Source organism: Ranitomeya imitator, chromosome 3, assembly GCF_032444005.1.
Source record: "Ranitomeya imitator isolate aRanImi1 chromosome 3, aRanImi1.pri, whole genome shotgun sequence".
Taxonomy (NCBI): Eukaryota; Metazoa; Chordata; class Amphibia; order Anura; family Dendrobatidae; genus Ranitomeya; species Ranitomeya imitator.
This window is the reverse complement of record NC_091284.1, coordinates 129,668,096-129,686,363: the sequence shown is the minus strand read 5'-3', so window position 1 is coordinate 129,686,363 and position 18,268 is coordinate 129,668,096. Positions and strand designations below refer to the sequence as shown.

The 18,268-nt window shown below is 41.5% G+C and overlaps 1 protein-coding gene across 1 annotated transcript; it reads right to left on the bottom strand.

The window, feature by feature from the left end:
- Positions 1 to 753: 753 nt before the first annotated feature.
- On the bottom strand, positions 754 to 17,656 carry LOC138672964 (caspase-1-A-like). Its single transcript, XM_069761440.1, has 4 exons — positions 17,553 to 17,656; positions 9,283 to 9,543; positions 1,977 to 2,030; positions 754 to 1,487 (listed from the first exon to the last, which is right to left on the bottom strand). Exons 1-3 carry the CDS (start codon positions 17,557 to 17,559, stop codon positions 2,008 to 2,010), a joined length of 291 nt encoding a protein of 96 aa, XP_069617541.1. The 5' UTR covers positions 17,560 to 17,656; the 3' UTR covers positions 754 to 1,487; positions 1,977 to 2,007.
- Positions 17,657 to 18,268: the final 612 nt, after the last annotated feature.

The window sequence follows — 18,268 nt, the reverse complement described above, 5'->3', positions numbered from 1 at the left end:
ATGTTAACCAAGGCATGTCTAATTTGGTTGCTGCGACTGGTACAAGTGCCATGATCAACGTCAGAGGCTCCCTTAAATAAAATATCAAGGTACAATGTTGGTCCATACAAATGTAATGTGTGGATAAAATTATTTAAACTATTCCAGCCAGCAGGTATACATGTAGGTACACAACAGCTTCAGTGCACCACATGAAATAACAATAATCGATAGGTCCTGGCGATGTTGACATTGTTGTGTCACTTGACTGTAGCTAGTATAGTATATTGTGGAACAGTAAATTGGCTGCAGCGGTCACGTGACACAAGTGTTATGTCACCCTTTCAGAATAGCAGAGCTGACATCACAGGAACTTCGCTACAAATTTAACAACAAACACGTTTTACCCGATTACACTGCAACATCAGCTGGGCCAAAGTCGGCCATGTTTGCATTTTTCTTCCGATAGCTGAAAAATCTTTACGAAAAAGAAGGTTCCTAAAGAGATCATTCATCCAGGCATTGAACATGTACAGCCAGTTTATAACATCGGAACTGCCAATATGGACTAAAATGCATATGGCTTAGTTGGCGAAACGTTTGTTCAACCATTAAATTGCTTCTCTCTATAGTGTATGGCTTCCTATAAGCATCTTGTATAGGACGGAAGAGGTGACGGAGGAATGGGAGGCTGATTCCACATAGTTGCTGCATGCACCACTAATATATGGGAGCAGAAGTAAAACAGTCCGCAGATCAGAAAAATTCTGGACATACAGTAAAAAGTAATTGATTGCATTTTTAATGGATCTGAATAAAGGTAAAATGAAATATGATATAAAGTAGTGTATACAATTAACATTGTGACCAATGTAGATCAGGACCACAGAAATCTATAGAACTTTCATGGTTATCATCAGAGAACCAGCTTCTCTGCAACTGATGCCTGACAGTTATTTTGTCATTGAGTCACCATCAGTTGCTGAATTCTTAGTGAAAACTTTGTATTCACAAAAAATGCGAATACAACATTAGATTGTTGTCTGTTAGGTTTTATCATCCGTGTTAAAAAATGGTAGGAGACCCAAGAGGAAAATTCCTAAGAATCTCCATGTCATCTCCGTTGACTTGAATAGGAGATTATGGTCCCCAAATTGGACCACAGTTGGGCATGGTTCCATTTTTTAAAGCAGACAAGTGGTTGACAAAAAGGAATGCGAGTAACCCCAAGGAATATGATGTGTGTGCAGTCAGTGTGACGCTAGGACGGGAAACACTGCGAATGGCAGACACACAAATATGTGTAATTTTTCCAATTTATCATTTCTTGATTATTATTTCAACTTATTTTTCATCCTCACTCCCAAAACCTCATTTGTGTGTGTGCTTCAATTAGAAAGTTGCAGATGGCATAGAGGAAATCCTGTGTCTTCTCCGCATGTACCCAGCGTCCTTCACCCGTAATGAAATACATGCCATGGAAACAGGAGTTGTATATCGGCGATTCTCTAAACAGAAAATAAAGATTTCAGTAGCAAAATACATAGAAAATATATATACTGTATAAAAGTATTTTTACATCAAGGATTTCTTATTAATAAAGGCACTTTCTATTGGTGATATCTGAGGCTGGATATCACTTGGACTGCAGCAATAATGAGACTTACAAAAAAGATGAATGTTATTGCTGCAGACATTAATGGGCAGTTCCTTGTATTGGGGGAAGTAGGACTTCACTTTGCGCATTAGAATGTAGTCTGGAATATTTATCCAATAGAATTTTGTGAAATTATGAATTTGATTATCAAACCCGTCTTGAAAAAGACACATCAGGTATCTCTATTTATGCAATCAGCTTTGGACATCTTGGACATGGTAAAGGCCAAATTTATGCATTTAATTTTGCCAATTCTTGCTTGACCTTTGAAATCGTAGCCATTTCCATTGGCTGTCATGGACGTACACACCATGCAATATCCCGATGACTGTGGCATTACCTGGTTGGATGGGTCCTGCTTAGTCTCTGTTTTAGTCCTGTATTGGAAGCATTGCTGTAAAAAAAAGGAAAGGTTTGAGATTATTCTTCAGGTGGCTTATTAGTTGGAAATATGAATTCACTTACAGAGAGGAAAAATGGCAATTTTTAATGTCTTGTCAAATACAAAGCGTACTAAGGACAGGACGTGGCTTCTAAACTGAGCATTTTAACATCTGAATTTAGCCAGTTTTACCCAAATCAGCGTCACTCATTTTCATTAATTCATTAATCCTTTCCTGCCACAGCCAAGTTTTTTTTTTTTAATTTTGGCATTTTAATTTAATTTTTGCCTTTGTTTTTTAGCATTTACTGTAAAAGTTACAGTGGCATGTAAAAGTTTGGGCACCCCCTGGTCAAAATTACTGTTATTGTGAACAGTTAAGCAAGTTGAAGATGAAATGATCTCTTAAAAATTACACAATTTCTATTTTGGCCCCCAAAAATCTTTCATCTTTGACATTTTAAGAATTACAAAAAGGAAAATTGGCTGATGTCAAAGTTTATGCACCCTGCATGTTTAGTACCTAGTAGCACCCCCTTTTGAAAGTACTACTAGAGAATTTCATCCAATCTTTCCTGGAAAATCCTTCCAGTTCTGTGAGATTCCTGGGTCATCTTTCATGCACTGCTATTTTGAAGTCTAGCCACAGATTTTCAATGATGTTCAGATCAGGGAACTGTGAGGGCCATTGTAAAACCTTCAGCTTGCACTTTTGAGGTAGTCTATTGTGGGTTTTGACGTGTGTAGGATCATTATCGATTTGTAGAAGCCATCCTCTTATCAACTTCAGCTTTTTCGTAGATAGCGTTATGTTTGCATCAAGAATTTGTTAAAACTTCATTGAATCCATTCTTCCCTCTACCCATGAAATGTTCCCTATGCCATTAGCTGCAACACAACCTCAAAGCATGATTGATCACCCCCATGCTTAATGGTTGGCGAAATGTTCTTTCCCTGAAATTCTCTACCCTTTTTTCTCCACATATACCTTTAATTATTGTGGCCAAAGAGTTCTATTTTATCTTAATCGGTTCACAGGACATGTTTCTAAAATGTATTAAGCTTATTTAGACGTTCTTTTGCATACTTCTGATGCTTAATTTTTTGGTGAGTACACAGGAGAGGTTTTCTTCTGATGAAAGTAAGTTGAATCCAGCAAGATTGAAGTTAAAACCAGTCTCTGTTTATTTCTTCATTAAAAATATGGTACACCACTCCAAAATATGAAACATATGAATATTTCACACCCTAATATGAATATACACACCCTAAGTGCTGCAGTCAGAGAAAGACAGCAGCACTTAAGGGGTTAACAGCAGCGATCTAAGCTTAACCCAATCAAGCTCAGCTCTGACCGTTGTTGAGTTCATCCCATAGAGATTCCTCAGTGAGCAACCTCCTATAATGTGTAAAGCCCAACTTTGAGCTTAAAAGAGCCTCAATGTAGTAGGTCATAGATACAGTATATAATATAATGTAGGACAGCTGCCTTTAAGAAAAAGCACTACGAAAAAGATGTTCTAGCTAGATTGCCATCACAGCTGAACAACCATTATTATACTGCAATTGTTTGGAGCAGTCAAAGGTGTGTATTAAAAAGAATTAAAATTAGCAAATAACCTATGGATCAAATCAGCTTTTTGTACATTAATGTTTTGGCCTTTTTTACGCATCACTATCTGCACTAAAAACAAAAAATAGAAATCTTGAAATTTTCACACTGCCCACTGTTTTTTTTTTTTTTTTTAAAGATTCCTTTTGTTTCAGGAAACAACATATGTACATAGCTGCAATGGTCAGACCCTATATTTGTATTGAAGGATCTACTGAGCATGTGCAAAGGCCATTGTGAAAGGAGGAGGAGCAGGGTCAGCTGTGACATCGCTTATTGTGATGGTGGATCCTGTGTCATCAGCTGCGTATAATGAGGTGTTACCTGTCATTGTTATCCTGCCCATGTTAATATGGAGCTTTGCAGTAAACCAGGAAATGTGCACAACATATGGTCTGCAGGTTGTATGTGGTCAGTCCAAGGGTTTGTTGCGGCCCCCAGGAACCAGGAGTGATCGTTAGCCCAACCTCAATATATATCACATGATGAGGTCAGAACATTGCTGACCTCATCACACTGCTGCTGGTGCCGATGCTGTAGAGGCAGCAGACTTGGTGGGCACCGGTAAGTGCTCCGTGGAAAAACTAAAGGTTAAATGTGCTATCATTTAAGAAGAAGGGGCCAGGGGAGGGGTGGGTTAAGGCACATTATGGGGCAATGGGGGGATTGTGAAAGGGAGAATAATATAGCAAGAGGCAGTGGCATGTGGGGGAATTTATGCAGAAAGGCAGTGTGGTGAAGTTATGGAAAGCCGCAACAAGTGTAAAGAAAAGGACGGCACTAGAGCGTTATGGAAAGGGGCGGTTTGGGGGATAATTTGGAAAGGTACAGTGTGGGAGAATATTATGGAAAGGAGATGTGTGGGGAGATATTATGGAGAGTGGCAGTGTGTGGGGGGATATTTTGGAGCCTGGCAGTGTGGGGGGATATTATGGAGAGGGGCAGTGTAGGGGGAAATATTTATGGAGGTGAGCTGTGTGGGGAATAGTATGGCGAGGATACTGTGTGGGTGGAACATAATGGAGGCAGTGTGGGAGGACATATTATACAGACAGGCTGCGAAAAGGATATATTGGAAAGGGGTAGTTTGCAGGGGATATTTTAAAAAGGGGATGTATAGGGGACATTATGGAGAGGGGCAGTGTGGGGGTTATTTTGGTGAGGGGCAGGGTAGGGGGGGACATTATACAGAACGACAATGTGGTTGGCATTATGGTGAGGGGCAGTGTGGGGGATATTTTGTAAGGAAGCACAGTGAAGAGCAATTATTTATTGACGGGCACAACATGAGAGAAATTTATTTTTATGGTTCAGTATAATGATACTTTTATTATTAAGGGCACCGAATTAGGATGCGCTGCTGAAGATGCAAAAGGGGGAAGCCTGCAAAGATGAGCTTTGGGCATGAAATCTCATCATGGCGTCTTTACTACATGGAGACAAAAGGGATGGGAATGATTTAATAAGAAAAGATGTCACCTATAAGGTACTTGCATATAAATGTTTATTTGTGATTCTGACTACGTCTGCTCAGTACTGTGGTTTCTGTATGGTCCACAGTCTGATGATGACTGGTAACAGCAACTCCCAACATCTCCTTACCATTGTTAAGGACACACTGCTAGTTGTAGGTTCATGCAATACAATTGTATATGTGGGTGACCTGACATTGCAGTTTATCACTGTATTATGCTTGGTGCTGTTTACATGCACTGATGGTGTTTCTGGCACTGCATTCATGTACTGACAGTGGTTCTGGCACTGAATTCATGTTCTGACAGTGGTTCTGGTGCTGGATTCATGTACTAACGACGGCTTTGGCACTGCATTCATGTTTTGATGGTGTTGCTGATGCTGCATTCATGTACTGACTGTGGTTCTGGTGCTGCATTCATGTACAGATGGTGGTTCTAACACCGTGCTCATGTGCTGATGGTGGTTCTGATCTTGTACACATATAGTAAATCATAATGTGCTTCAGAGCTATGTTAAAACTTAGAGATTTGAAATTATGAGGAGGCTTTGGGGAGTTTCTGCTCCAAAAACTCAGTTTAATGAGAACCTGTCATCAGGTTTGGCCAATAAGAGATAAGGCCATCACCCTTCAGGGCTGATATACAGCATTCTATAATGCTGTATATCTGCCCCAAATCCGACCTGCAAGAGAAGAAAAATAACTTTTATTATACTCACCCGTGGGGCGTCCGGTCTGATTGGCGTCGCTATTCTTGGTCTGGCGCCTCCCTCCTGCTTGCTATGTGTGGCTGACATGTCTCTCTCCTCAGTACTGCGCTTCTGCGCAGGCATACTTCTCTGCCCTGTTGAAAGTACTGCAGTGCGCAGGTGCCGGGAAAGATCAAAGAGCCCTGGGGCATGCGCACTGCAGTACTTTGCTCTGCCCTCGACAGGGCAGGGAAGTACGCCTGCGCAGGAACGATGTTTCCTGAGGAGACTGTGTGGATGATGAAGGGACGCGTTATCCACATGAAGCAAGCAGGAGGACGGGGATCGTAAGAAGATGGGAAGTGCCATGCCAAGACCAGCGGCTGCCCATCAGACCAGACCGCCCCACAGGTGAGTATAATCAAAGTTGTAATGCTGTATATCAGCCCTAAACAAAACCAAACAGCAATCCTTTAGAATCCCAGAAAAGAGTATAAACCAAAAAGAAACAAGGATCCCTAAAAAATAACTTTTAATAATATATCTAAAAAGACCATTCTTTATCAAAAATAGAAGATAAAATAGTATTAAATGTACCTACTCAGACCCTACGTCAATCTGCAATGAGTCCTGCCTGGCAGTGGAGGTTGGCACCCTAATTTACCGCGGTAGGCGCCCCCACTCCTCGACGGCTCAACCTACCATGCCCTAGAAGTAACCTATAATGAGGAAAAAGGCTGATAATCCCTATATGAACCTGCAAATTAACAATTGCCTGTCAGTGGACGTTGGCACCCTAATTTACTGCGGTAGGCGCCCCCACTCAACGACGGCTGACCCTAGGGTCCCTTACAATCCCTAAATGAAGAGATAGACAAAAGATGTTGTCCCACATACTGCTCCAATACCCGTGAGAGAAAAAAAAACACAACAAAATGCAAAAAATAACCCCAAAAAAAGAAAAAAACACAAATAATAATATATGTATATGTAATTGGTCAATATACCAAAGGGGGCAATGAAAAGTGCAATATCTACAAAGCAACTCCTCCCTCACAATAATATGAATGAATGTATTTCATCTGAGTACAAGAGCAGGAGCGCTGTAAAGCACAATGTCTAAAAAAGCCATGCCCACCTAATGAAGTACAATCAGATGATTAAACCCACCAACGGGTATATGGAGTGCAGTAAAGATATATATTTTGTCCAAATAGAATAAAAAGCATATTAATGCCTATGATAAACAATAAGATATCATTATACACACTCCTATATCTAGTTAAATAACGTCCACACTTATCCTGTCAAATGTTGTCCAAACTTTTCACACTGTCCTAGTATGTCAGGACTAATACTCGTCCTCCAGATTAATTACAATAAACTTGATTAATCACCAAAAAATAGCAGACAGGAGTATCAAAATAGCAGACAAATGTCCGCACTAATCTCACTATATTAATATAGCAGTATTTAAATATTGAACAAAATTTAAATACTGCTATATTAATATAGTGAGATTAGTGCGGACATTTGTCTGCTATTTTGATACTCCTGTCTGCTATTTTTTGGTGATTAATCAAGTTTATTGTAATTAATCTGGAGGACGAGTATTAGTCCTGACATACTAGGACAGTGTGAAAAGTTTGGACAACATTTGACAGGATAAGTGTGGACGTTATTTAACTAGATATAGGAGTGTGTATAATGATATCTTATTGTTTATCATAGGCATTAATATGCTTTTTATTCTATTTGGACAAAATATATATCTTTACTGCACTCCATATACCTGTTGGTGGGTTTAATCATCTGATTGTACTTCATTAGGTGGGCATGGCTTTTTTAGACATTGTGCTTTACAGCGCTCCTGCTCTTGTACTCAGATGAAATACATTCATTCATATTATTGTGAGGGAGGAGTTGCTTTGTAGATATTGCACTTTTCATTGCCCCCTTTGGTATATTGACCAATTACATATACATATATTATTATTTGTGTTTTTTTCTTTTTTTGGGGTTATTTTTTGCATTTTGTTGTGTTTTTTTTCTCTCACGGGTATTGGAGCAGTATGTGGGACAAAATCTTTTGTCTATCTCTTCATTTAATAATAATAATCTTTATTTAATAATCTTTATTTTTATATAGCGCTAACATATTCCGCAGCGCTTTACATTTTTGCACACATTATCATCACTGTCCCCGATGGGGCTCACAATCTAAATTCCCTATCAGTATGTCTTTGGAATGTGGGAGGAAACCGGAGTGCCCGGAGGAAACCCACGCAAACACGGAGAGAACATACAAACTCTTTGCAGATGTTGTCCTTGGTGGGATTCGAACCCAGGACTCCAGCGCTGCAAGGCTGCAGTGCTAACCACTAAGCCACCGTGCCGCCCATTCATTTAGGGATTGTAAGGGACCCTAGGGTCAGCCGTCGTTGAGTGGAGGCGCCTACCGCAGTAAATTAGGGTGCCAACCTCCACTGACATGCAGTTGTTAATTTGCAGGTTCATATAGGGATTACCAGCCTTTTTCCTCATTATAGGTTACTTCTAGGGCATGGTAGGTTGAGCCGTCGAGGAGTGGGGGCGCCTACCGCGGTAAATTAGGGTGCCAACCTCCACTGCCAGGCAGGACTTATTGCAGATTGACGTAGGGTCTGAGTAGGTACATTTAATACTATTTTATCTTCTATTTTTGATAAAGAATGGTCTTTTTAGATATATTATTAAAAGTTATTTTTTAGGGATCCTTGTTTCTTTTTGGTTTATACTGTATATCAGCCCTAAAAGGTGATGGCCATATCTCTTATCGGCCAAACCTGGTGACAGGTTCACTTTAAGTTAGTGAGTATGCAAACTGATTTTTTTTGGAGCAGAAGCTGAGCAGATTATCTCCAAAAGCTACCTCAAATACTCAAAGCTTGGTTTTGGTGATGTATTGATGAAATGATGTTGGTTCTGATGATTTATTCATGTAAGTACCGTTTAAAATTTTTTTGATAGCAAGCACTGATATTGATTTAATATGGCAACGTGGTCCTTGAACTGAAAAAATGTTGTGCCGCCTGCTGTAAACTGTTTCTGAATGGACAGGAAGTATGCATCTAAAAATGCTCCAATGGCCTGTGTGAAATTGCAGGATTACTAATTTTATTTTTTAAATAAAGATCATAATAAAAAATGTGTGTGTGTATATATATATATATATATATATATATATATATATATATAAAACTTGATTTAAACAATAGGTAATTGTCTGATGATCGCTTCAGTTTCATGATGAAGAAAAAACGTTGGATGATCTAACATGAGGTATTCAGCATGGCAGTGTAGTATTTCCTGCAGAAGGATGCTTGGGATTGTCTGGCAGCATTGCACCTCCATTATATTAAATGTAGATTAATGGAGTCATTATCAGGCAATAGCATCATTAAGCTGTCATTGCCATAATAATGCAATGTACTACAATTACGTATTTACCTGTTATTCCCAAGGCTTCACTAAGTGGCAAATCCTTTTCTCTTATTTTTTGGAGTAGTATCTTACAGCTCTGGTCTCCTTTCTTTATCACGATATCAATCAGTGTTCGACATTTGTCTCTGCGCTCCGGGAAAGCTTCCCGGATATGCTCCACCTCTGCATCCCTTAGTACCTTTATATGAAGCAAGTCATCGAGCAACTCTTGTAGAAGTGCTGAACTGCATCGTTCTACTAACTGAGGACGGATATTTCTGAGTTTATCTGGAGAATAGAATTCAAAATGAAAGAACGTTAGAGGAAAATAGATCATCATTATCCACACTTGTAATAGTATATCAAAACTTTCACGTGAATATCTTAAGGCATAATGGCTTACAGTGTCTAAACAAACCATGAGAAGACGTTTGCATGATATTGGGTGACAAGTATTCCACTGACCTCACGCCATCACTCTCAAAGGATATCATAATACAGAGCAAGATGGCAATGGTGGGTGGATTGGAAGTCTCCCCTTTTCAGCAATGAGATTGGTATAAAGATCACATGGGCAACACAGAAGAGGCATTCCAGATGGAATATCGTTCCGATCCTACACCGGAGATTATGGCGTGGAGTGACATAATGTACGGTAGCCAGACTCCTCTACTGTTCATTCCAGATACACTAACAGCTTGGCATTACACCAATTTAGTAATGGAACCAGTTGACTGGCATTTCTCCAAAGTGTCCCAAAAGATGTTTTTCAACGAAATGCCACTGTGCATGTTGTTTGTGCTACTGTGAGCAGCCAGTTTGTCCAAAGAGTTGTGCCATGGCCTGCAGCATCTCGTCTTGACTTGTCTCCCATCGAGAGCACATCTGGGACTTCATTGGTCATCAGTTGCAAAGGGAGCTGCCAGAAGAGGATCTTGATGATTTGCCAACATATGTTCAGGGAGGCAGAACATCTCCCAGACAGCCATTAATTACCTCATTGATTATATACAGTATATATATATATATATATATATATATACATACATATACACTAGATGGTGGCCTGATTCTAACGCATCGGGTATTCTAGATGTTAAAAAAACAATTAAAATACAAAATAGTTATATACTCACCTTCCGTCGGCCCCCGGATCCAGCTGAGGCCTTTAGCGATGCTCCTCACGACGCTCCGTTCCCAGTAATGCCTTGCGGCAATAATCCGTGATCATGTAGCGGTCTCGCGAGACTGCCACGTGATCCCGGGTCATTGCCGCAATGCATTCTTGGGATCGGAGCGTCACGAGGAGCGGGAAAGGCTGGCGCAGACGGCGGCAGATGGCAGAAGGTGAGAATATAATGATTTTTTTTTTAGTATTTTTAACATATGTTTTTACTATTGATGCTGCATACGCTGTGATTATATATATATATATATATACATATATATATATATATATATATATATATATATATATCTGGCAAAAATTAAGCGACCACCACATGAAAATCCTGTCATGGGCAGCCCAATCTCCAGACCTGAACCCCATTGAAAACCTCTGGAATGCAATCAAGAGGAAGATGGATAGTCACAAGCTGTCAAACAAAAAACGCATGAAAGCTGTGATTAAAAATCATGGTTATTCCACAAAATATTGATTTCTGAACTCTTCCTGAGTTAAAACATTAGTATTGTTGTTTCTAAATGATTATGAACTTGTTTTCTTTGCATTATTTGAGGTCTGAAAGCACTGTTTTTTTTTTAAACTTTGACTATTTCTCCTTTTCAGAAAAAAATACTAAATTTATTGCTTGGAAATTCGGAGACATGTTGTCATAATTTTATAGAATAAATGAACAATTTACATTTTACTCAAAAATATACCTATAAAGAGAAAAATCAGACAAACTGAACATTTTGCAGTGGTCTCTTAATTGTAGCAGGCTACAAATATTGGCCCCCGGACGTCGGCCTTCCCCCTCTGGCGCAGAAAATTGTGCGGGAGCCCACACCGTTTTTTTTTTTTTTTAAATTCAACGCTCATTAAGGCCTCTTTTACTCTTGCGTCAGTACGGGTCCGCCGCTATGCGTCGGGCCGACGTACCGACGCACGTTGTGAAATTTGTTCACGACGTGGGCAGTGGATGCAGTTTTTCAACGCATCCACTGCCCATTCTGAAGTGCGGGGAGGAGGGGGCGGAGTTTCGGACGTTTCTAAGGCTACTTTCACACTTGTGTTTTTAGCAATCCGTCCCTTTGGGAAAAAAACGGATTCTGCAAATGTGCTCTCAGGATGCGTTTTTTACCCATAGACTTGTATTAGTGACAGATCGCGACAGATTGCCACACGTCGCGTCCATTGTGCAACGGATCCGTCATGTTTTGGCGGACCGTCGGCATGAAAAAACGTTCAAGTGAACATTTTTTGTCCGTCGCATCCGCCATTTTCTACCGCGCATGTGTGGCCGAAACTCTGCCCCCTCCTCCCCGGACTTCAGAAAGGGCAGTGGATGCGCTGAAAAACTGCATCCGCTGCCCACGTCATGCACAAATTTCACAACGTGCATCGGTACGTCGGCCCGATGCATAGCGACGGACCTGTACTGACGCAAGTGTGAAAAAGGCCTTAATGAGCGCTGAATTTTAAAAAAAAAACGGAAAAAAACGGCGTGGGCTCCCGCACAATTTTTTGTGCCAGAGGGGGAAAGCTGACGGTCGGGGGCAAATATTTGTAGCCTGCTATGAATATCAGCCCGCAGCTGTCTGCGTAGCCTTTACTGGCTATTAAAATAGGGGGACCCCCCAAAAAATGACGTGGGGTACCCCTATATTTTATAGCCAGAAAGGCTACGCAGACAGCTGCGGGCTGATATTCATAGCCTAGAGAGGTGCCATGGATATTGGCCCCCCCGGCTACAAATACCAGTCCGCAGCCGCCCCAGAAATGGCGCATCTGTAAGATGCGCCAATTCCAGCACTTAGCCCCTCTCTTCCCACTCCCGTGTAACAGTGGGATATGGGGTAATAAGGGGTTAATGCCACCTTGCTATTGTAAGGTGACATTAAACCGGGTTAATAACGGAGAGGCGTCAATAATCCATTATTAATCCAATAGTAATAATGGGTTAATAAAACACACACATTAGGAAAAAAGTATTTTAATATTCTTCACTTAACCATACTTACCATACTTCAGCGCCTGCAAAAAATGTAAAATAATAAACCGTATACTACCTGTCCGCCGTAGCCCAATTAATAACGAGTGTCCCATGACGATCTTCCTATAGAACAGTGACATCGGTTGATGTCACTGCTCTATAGGACCTTCAGTGACACATTGACAGGAGACAATGGCTCCTGCAGTGCATCACTGAGGTTACTATAGTTCAAAGTCTCACTTTATGGCAATTGCTGCGTGGGAAAATTTCTCACACAGCAATGCCAAAAGTGAGACTAGGGACAATTTTTTTACAGCGGCGGAGGAATACAATGCGGAAGGATACCTTCCTCCCTTCATTGGATTCCTGGAGCCCCTGGAGAGCGGTCGCATCAGCTGATGCTGCTGTTCTCCACGGGAGATCGTTGTGGGACACTCGTGGATTTCTGCGGATCAGGGAGTATATTGGTTGTTTGTTATTTTAATATTTTTTACAGGTGACACTGGCTTCGGGGATCAAAATGAAAAGTAATGGTGAGTATGTAATCTATGTTTAATGTACTGTATGTCTATATGTATGTATTGTATGTAATGTATGAATGTATTGTATGTAGTATGCATGTAGTATGTATGTAGTATCTTGTATGTAGTATGTATCTAGTATGTATGTATGTAGTATGTATGTATGTAGTATTTAGTATGTATGTATGTAGTATGTATGTAGTATGTATGCAGTATGTATGTAGTATGTATGTATGTAGTATGTATGTAGTATGTATTATGTATGTAGTATGTATGAAGTATTTTTTTTTTACATTCAACACATTAGCCGGATGATGGGACTACTACTGTCCCATCATTGGCTAATGTGTCAATCACTGTCACTGTACCAGGCATCGTCCGATGGGACTTGTAGTCCCATCGGACGATGCCTTCACACAAGCACAGACCCCCGGCAGCCCGTACAGACCCCCGGCAGCCCGCGCAGAGCCCCGACAGCCCACACAGAGCCCCGGCAGCCCACACAGAGCCCCGCAGCCCGCACAGAGCCCCGGCAGGCCCGCACAGAGCCCCAGCAGGCCCGCACAGACCTCCGGCAGCCCGCACAGACCCCTGGCAGCCCACACAGACCCCCGGCAGCCCGCACAGAGCCCCGGCAGGCACGCACAGATCCCCGGCAGGCATGCACAGACCCCCAGCAGCCCACACAGACCCCCTGCAGGCACACACAGACCCCCGAGAGGCCCGTACAGACCCCCGGCAGCCCGCAGAGAGCCCCGGCAGGCCAGCACAGACCCCCGGCAGGCACGCACAGACCCCCGGCAGCCTGCACAGACCCCCGGCAGGCACACAGACCCCCGAGAGGCCTGTACAGACCCCCAGCAGGCCCGCACAGACCCCCCACGGTCACGCACAGACCCCGCCCGCACACACACACATGCAGTCTCCGCCCACACTCCATTATAGTGCATCATTGCACTATGGGAACTTCCGATTCCGGTATCCGATATCGCAAAAGTATCGGAACTCGGTATCGGAATTCTTATACAGCGAATATCGGCCGATACCCGATATTTGCAGTATCGGAATGCTCAACACTACTCATCTGACTAGACTATATTCTCCCAGTATTTCACAGGCTGGTTTAAATGTTGTTTACCAAACTTTAAACACACTTAAACATGCTTTTTGTTCAGCAAAGGAGTTTTGTGTGGTGAACGTGTGTCATGCTTCTGGGTGACGCATGACACACCCTATCATTTATCTACCCCATCACCTTTTGGGTTTGGCTATATATACCTTCCCCCTGCTGGTTTTTCCAGCTGGTGATATTTTCATTTGGATGTCCAGCCATACTGCCGTTGTTTATGCCAGTCAGTGAAACACCAGCTAGGGTTTATATCTCTGCTGATTATTCTTTGCACTCTGCACCTATCTTTGGCTTCTTGTTTATGAAGTAGGTGGCATAATCTGTAGAAGTACCTACCTTATCTTTTCATTTTGTATTTCAGAGTTTATTTTAACTCACTCTGTGATCTTTACCTATCTCAGCACATCTCTCCTTCTGTAGCTAAATTGCACTCTGCTCTGAACTTCAGTTCCTTAAGAAGAACGTGAAGCACCTGACAACTTTTAACGCAGGATATGTCCGAGCTGCCATTTTTAGTCTGTTTTTGGGCATATACTAGCCCACGTAGGAACCATTAGGGACTACGCGTTCAGAATCTCTAGTCTGTACAGGAATTGACTGGGTCAGTTGCAGTTTCTAGTGTTTTACCTATTGTGTTGTTACACAATCATAACGGCGTGCATAGAGGCCATGGAGGCTGAGTACATTACTTATTGTTTTCTTTGAAGCAATTGCACTTACTGATTTAAGGTCTTTCGGTAGCTCTCCACAGGTGGACTTTGGCTCTTGGACAATTCTTCTGATAATTCTTTTCACGCCTCTGTCTGAAATCTTGCGGGGAGCACCTGGTGGAGGCTGGTTTATGGTCAAATTATATTCTTTCCACTGCTGGATTACTGCTCACTGGAACTTTCAGTAGTATAGAAATTTTTCTGTCAATGCCATCAGTATGTTGTGCAACAATAAGGTTGCGAATGTATTGAGAGTGACAGCTTGCTGTTTTTACCCATCATGATATGTTTCTAGTGTGTCACTCTGGAAATGAGACACCTATTTATAGGCCACAAGTTGAACTAGCTATTATTCTTCACTAAGCGGCAGGATTGCTTTCTAATAGATTTCAGCTAATGTTATGACTTTCCATGGCTTTTGCACCATTCTTCCTTCATGTGTTCAATACTTTTCCCTGTGTCATTTATCATTATTACACATAACTTAATTTATGGACATCTAAGTTTTGATTTCTTCACCTGTATGAACTGGATGGCTTGTTTCCGACATCTGGTGAGAATTCATGTCAATAGCACCTTTAGAAATATATTTGCTTAGAAAATTGATAGCGTGCTAAATACTTTTTTTGCCTGCTGTATAAATAACTTACTATTTTTTTTGCATGTTTTAAATAAGTGTATAAATGACCAGCAACAAACAAGTGTATTTCTACACGTGGTGCTCATATTCAATGCTGAATAAATCAAGGTAGTCACCAGGTACTATTCTAGGGCAGTCCGTAGGACTGCAGCAGCTGACCAAAAGGTCCGAGGCAAGGGTGTGTAGGACAGGAATGGCACAGGCAAAAGCATGGTCAAAAAATAGGTGCTGTTCCAGCTTCTTATAACATTCAATTTTATTTATCAAAATAAGCTTGAGAAAGGACACTTTGTGTTCGAAACGCGTAGACATTTATCATGTTACATCATGTCCATCATCGTCTTCCTTTTTAATTTTTTTAAAAAAATTGAATTTAATAAGAAGCTGGAACAACACCTATTTTTTCATCACCGCACATGAGACTACATGGGTTCCGCGCTTCTACACGCCGCATGCTGCTGCAGGTGAGCTGGTTATTTTTTTCCTTTTTGTAAAAGCGTGGCCAGACCATCTGAGGTCGGGAGAGGCAACATGAGATCTGAAGACATAGTGGTCAGGTCAGGAGCAGAGAGATCAGACAGGATGGGAAACCTAGCTGGGTTGGTAACGGGAAGCAGATTACAAAAACGAGCATGAACATTGACTACCAGGTAGATATGTAATGTTCGAGCAAGGAGTGGTGGGAGGAGCCGCCTTATATGAAGCCTGCTGGCATCGGATAGGCTGGGGAACCTAATCTCTGCAGGACTTTCTCATCCACGCCCCCTCTAAGGCAAAACGAAAGCAGCATGCATTAGTAGTACTGCAGAAGAGGAAGCAGACAACAGAAAGGCTTTCCCCTAGGAGAAATCACATGGTGAGGGGGCCGGTGCTGAGGCGGCATGCAAGTTTCCGCCATGACACTTATGCCCCCTCTTTTTTGGCCAAATCATAAGAGGAACCCCTCGAGAATGACAGGGGTGTGGATGTTCCAAGTGGGTTCTCAAGACCTCTCTTTCTCGATTTTCTTATAGTCAAAAATGTCCTTTACCTCGAACACGTCCAAAGAACCTCCAGCAACAAATGTAGGAATAGGGCATCAAACCTTGGAGAACCAATTCAGGACTACAGGCTTCGAGAGATGTGGGAGGTATTCAGGATCCGAACACTGGGCAGCAGCTTAAGTTTATAGGACACATGGTTGACAGGAGAATCTTGAAGGGACCAAGGTATCGAGGAGCAAACTTGTATGACGGCACCTTCAGCCGTATGTTCCGAGAAGATAACCAGACCCTATCTCCAGGGTGATATCGAGGTGGCAAACCTCTCTTTTTATCTGCATGTGTCTTCATCTGGGAAACGGCCTTAAGGCGAGAAGACTGGTTTTGCCGCCAGATTTGAAGGAAGTCAATAGCTGAATAAGGCACCAACTATTTTACATCAGAATTAAATAGCTTAAAAAACAAACAAAAACATGTCTACATGTAGTAAAATAAACAGCATGAGAGCGAGGGCATGCTGTAGATTTTTTAATTCCAGCATGTACATTTTTCTGCCTATTTGACACAGATTGCATGCAATGTATAGGGTGAAGGCTGCACCAAAAGCCTTCTGTAACTCATCCAGATGTTACAGGAAATGTACTGAGACTTGTGACAACATCTGTGTATGGTCTCTTTTACATGGCAGTATTTTACACCAAAACAACGAGTGAAACAGCAAAAGAGAAATACAGAGTGTCAAGGTTTACACCTCCTCCGTACAGTGCTGTGCAAATTAATTGGGACAAAACAAAAAAATAGAATGTTATAATGCACTGTTACATAATAATTCTGAAAATTACCTTTTTCCGCTCGCTAGTTGACCAAGATTTATTAATTATATATTAAAACTGTTTTGAATCACTGAATGGTAACCAACTTACGATTTTACTTAAAAAATGCTTTGTCCCAACTAATTTGCACAGTACTGTATTTTAGACTCACTAACCAAAATGTTGCCATGTGAAGGCGGCAGCAGCTTCCCCTTTCCCCTTATAGAACACATGCTTTCTCTCCTCAGCCTAGTATCCAGGTGTATGGGGAGGTCAGGAGGAACGTCTGTTGGCTGACAGTTATTGAAGTTATGTTAGTCTTTGGAGTTCTAAACAGGATACGTTACCCTCCATTTAGAAAGGAGCAGCAGCAATGTCCAATCTGCAGCGCACAGCCGAGCCGTGTGTGTATAATGACCAGGAAGTAGAAAATACATTGTACATAAAGAACGTGGAACAGGGTGTCACCATACAGAAACGTTTCACTTTTACAGGATTTCCTTACATGGACTGAAAAATGAAGGCGCAGAATTCTATCACTGTAAGATGGAACTACTGGAGACTATTCTTCGCCTCCATACACAGCTCTGCTCAGATCTGCGGTGCAGGCTCCGCTATGTCATCTCAGTGTGACTCAAACATAGAGGAACTAGAAATGAAAGTAAATTCAGTTCAAAACTTTTCACTCCTCAGGTCTCATGTGATCTCAATTTGACTGGACAACGTGGAGATGTTTTTGCAATTTTTAAAAATGTAAAAAATGACAATATACATTTTTTTTTGGCCTAACATACAAATGATATGCGTCCTCTTTACCTTTAGCCCCTTTAGAGATCAGCTTATCGTCAACTTCCTTAACTTTTCACAATAACGGTAATTTTGACCAGGGGTGCACAAACTTTTACATGCCATTGTACTTGAAAAACATGAATTACACTCGTAGTTGAAAAACTGATGTGTGAATGAGTCCTAGGGCCGCGTGCCAATGATCCGGAACTAGCAGCGCTTTTGACACAGTGTATGTTCTATTGAAAGCAGGTAAATCCACATTTATTCACTGAAC

Bases quoted from the DNA above. Each gene is read 5' to 3' on its own strand.
- LOC138672964 (XM_069761440.1), bottom strand. The intron at 2,031-9,282 runs GTAAATACGTAA...TTTTTTTTACAG, and splicing joins TGAAGCCTTGGGAATAACAG to CAATGCTTCCAATACAGGAC.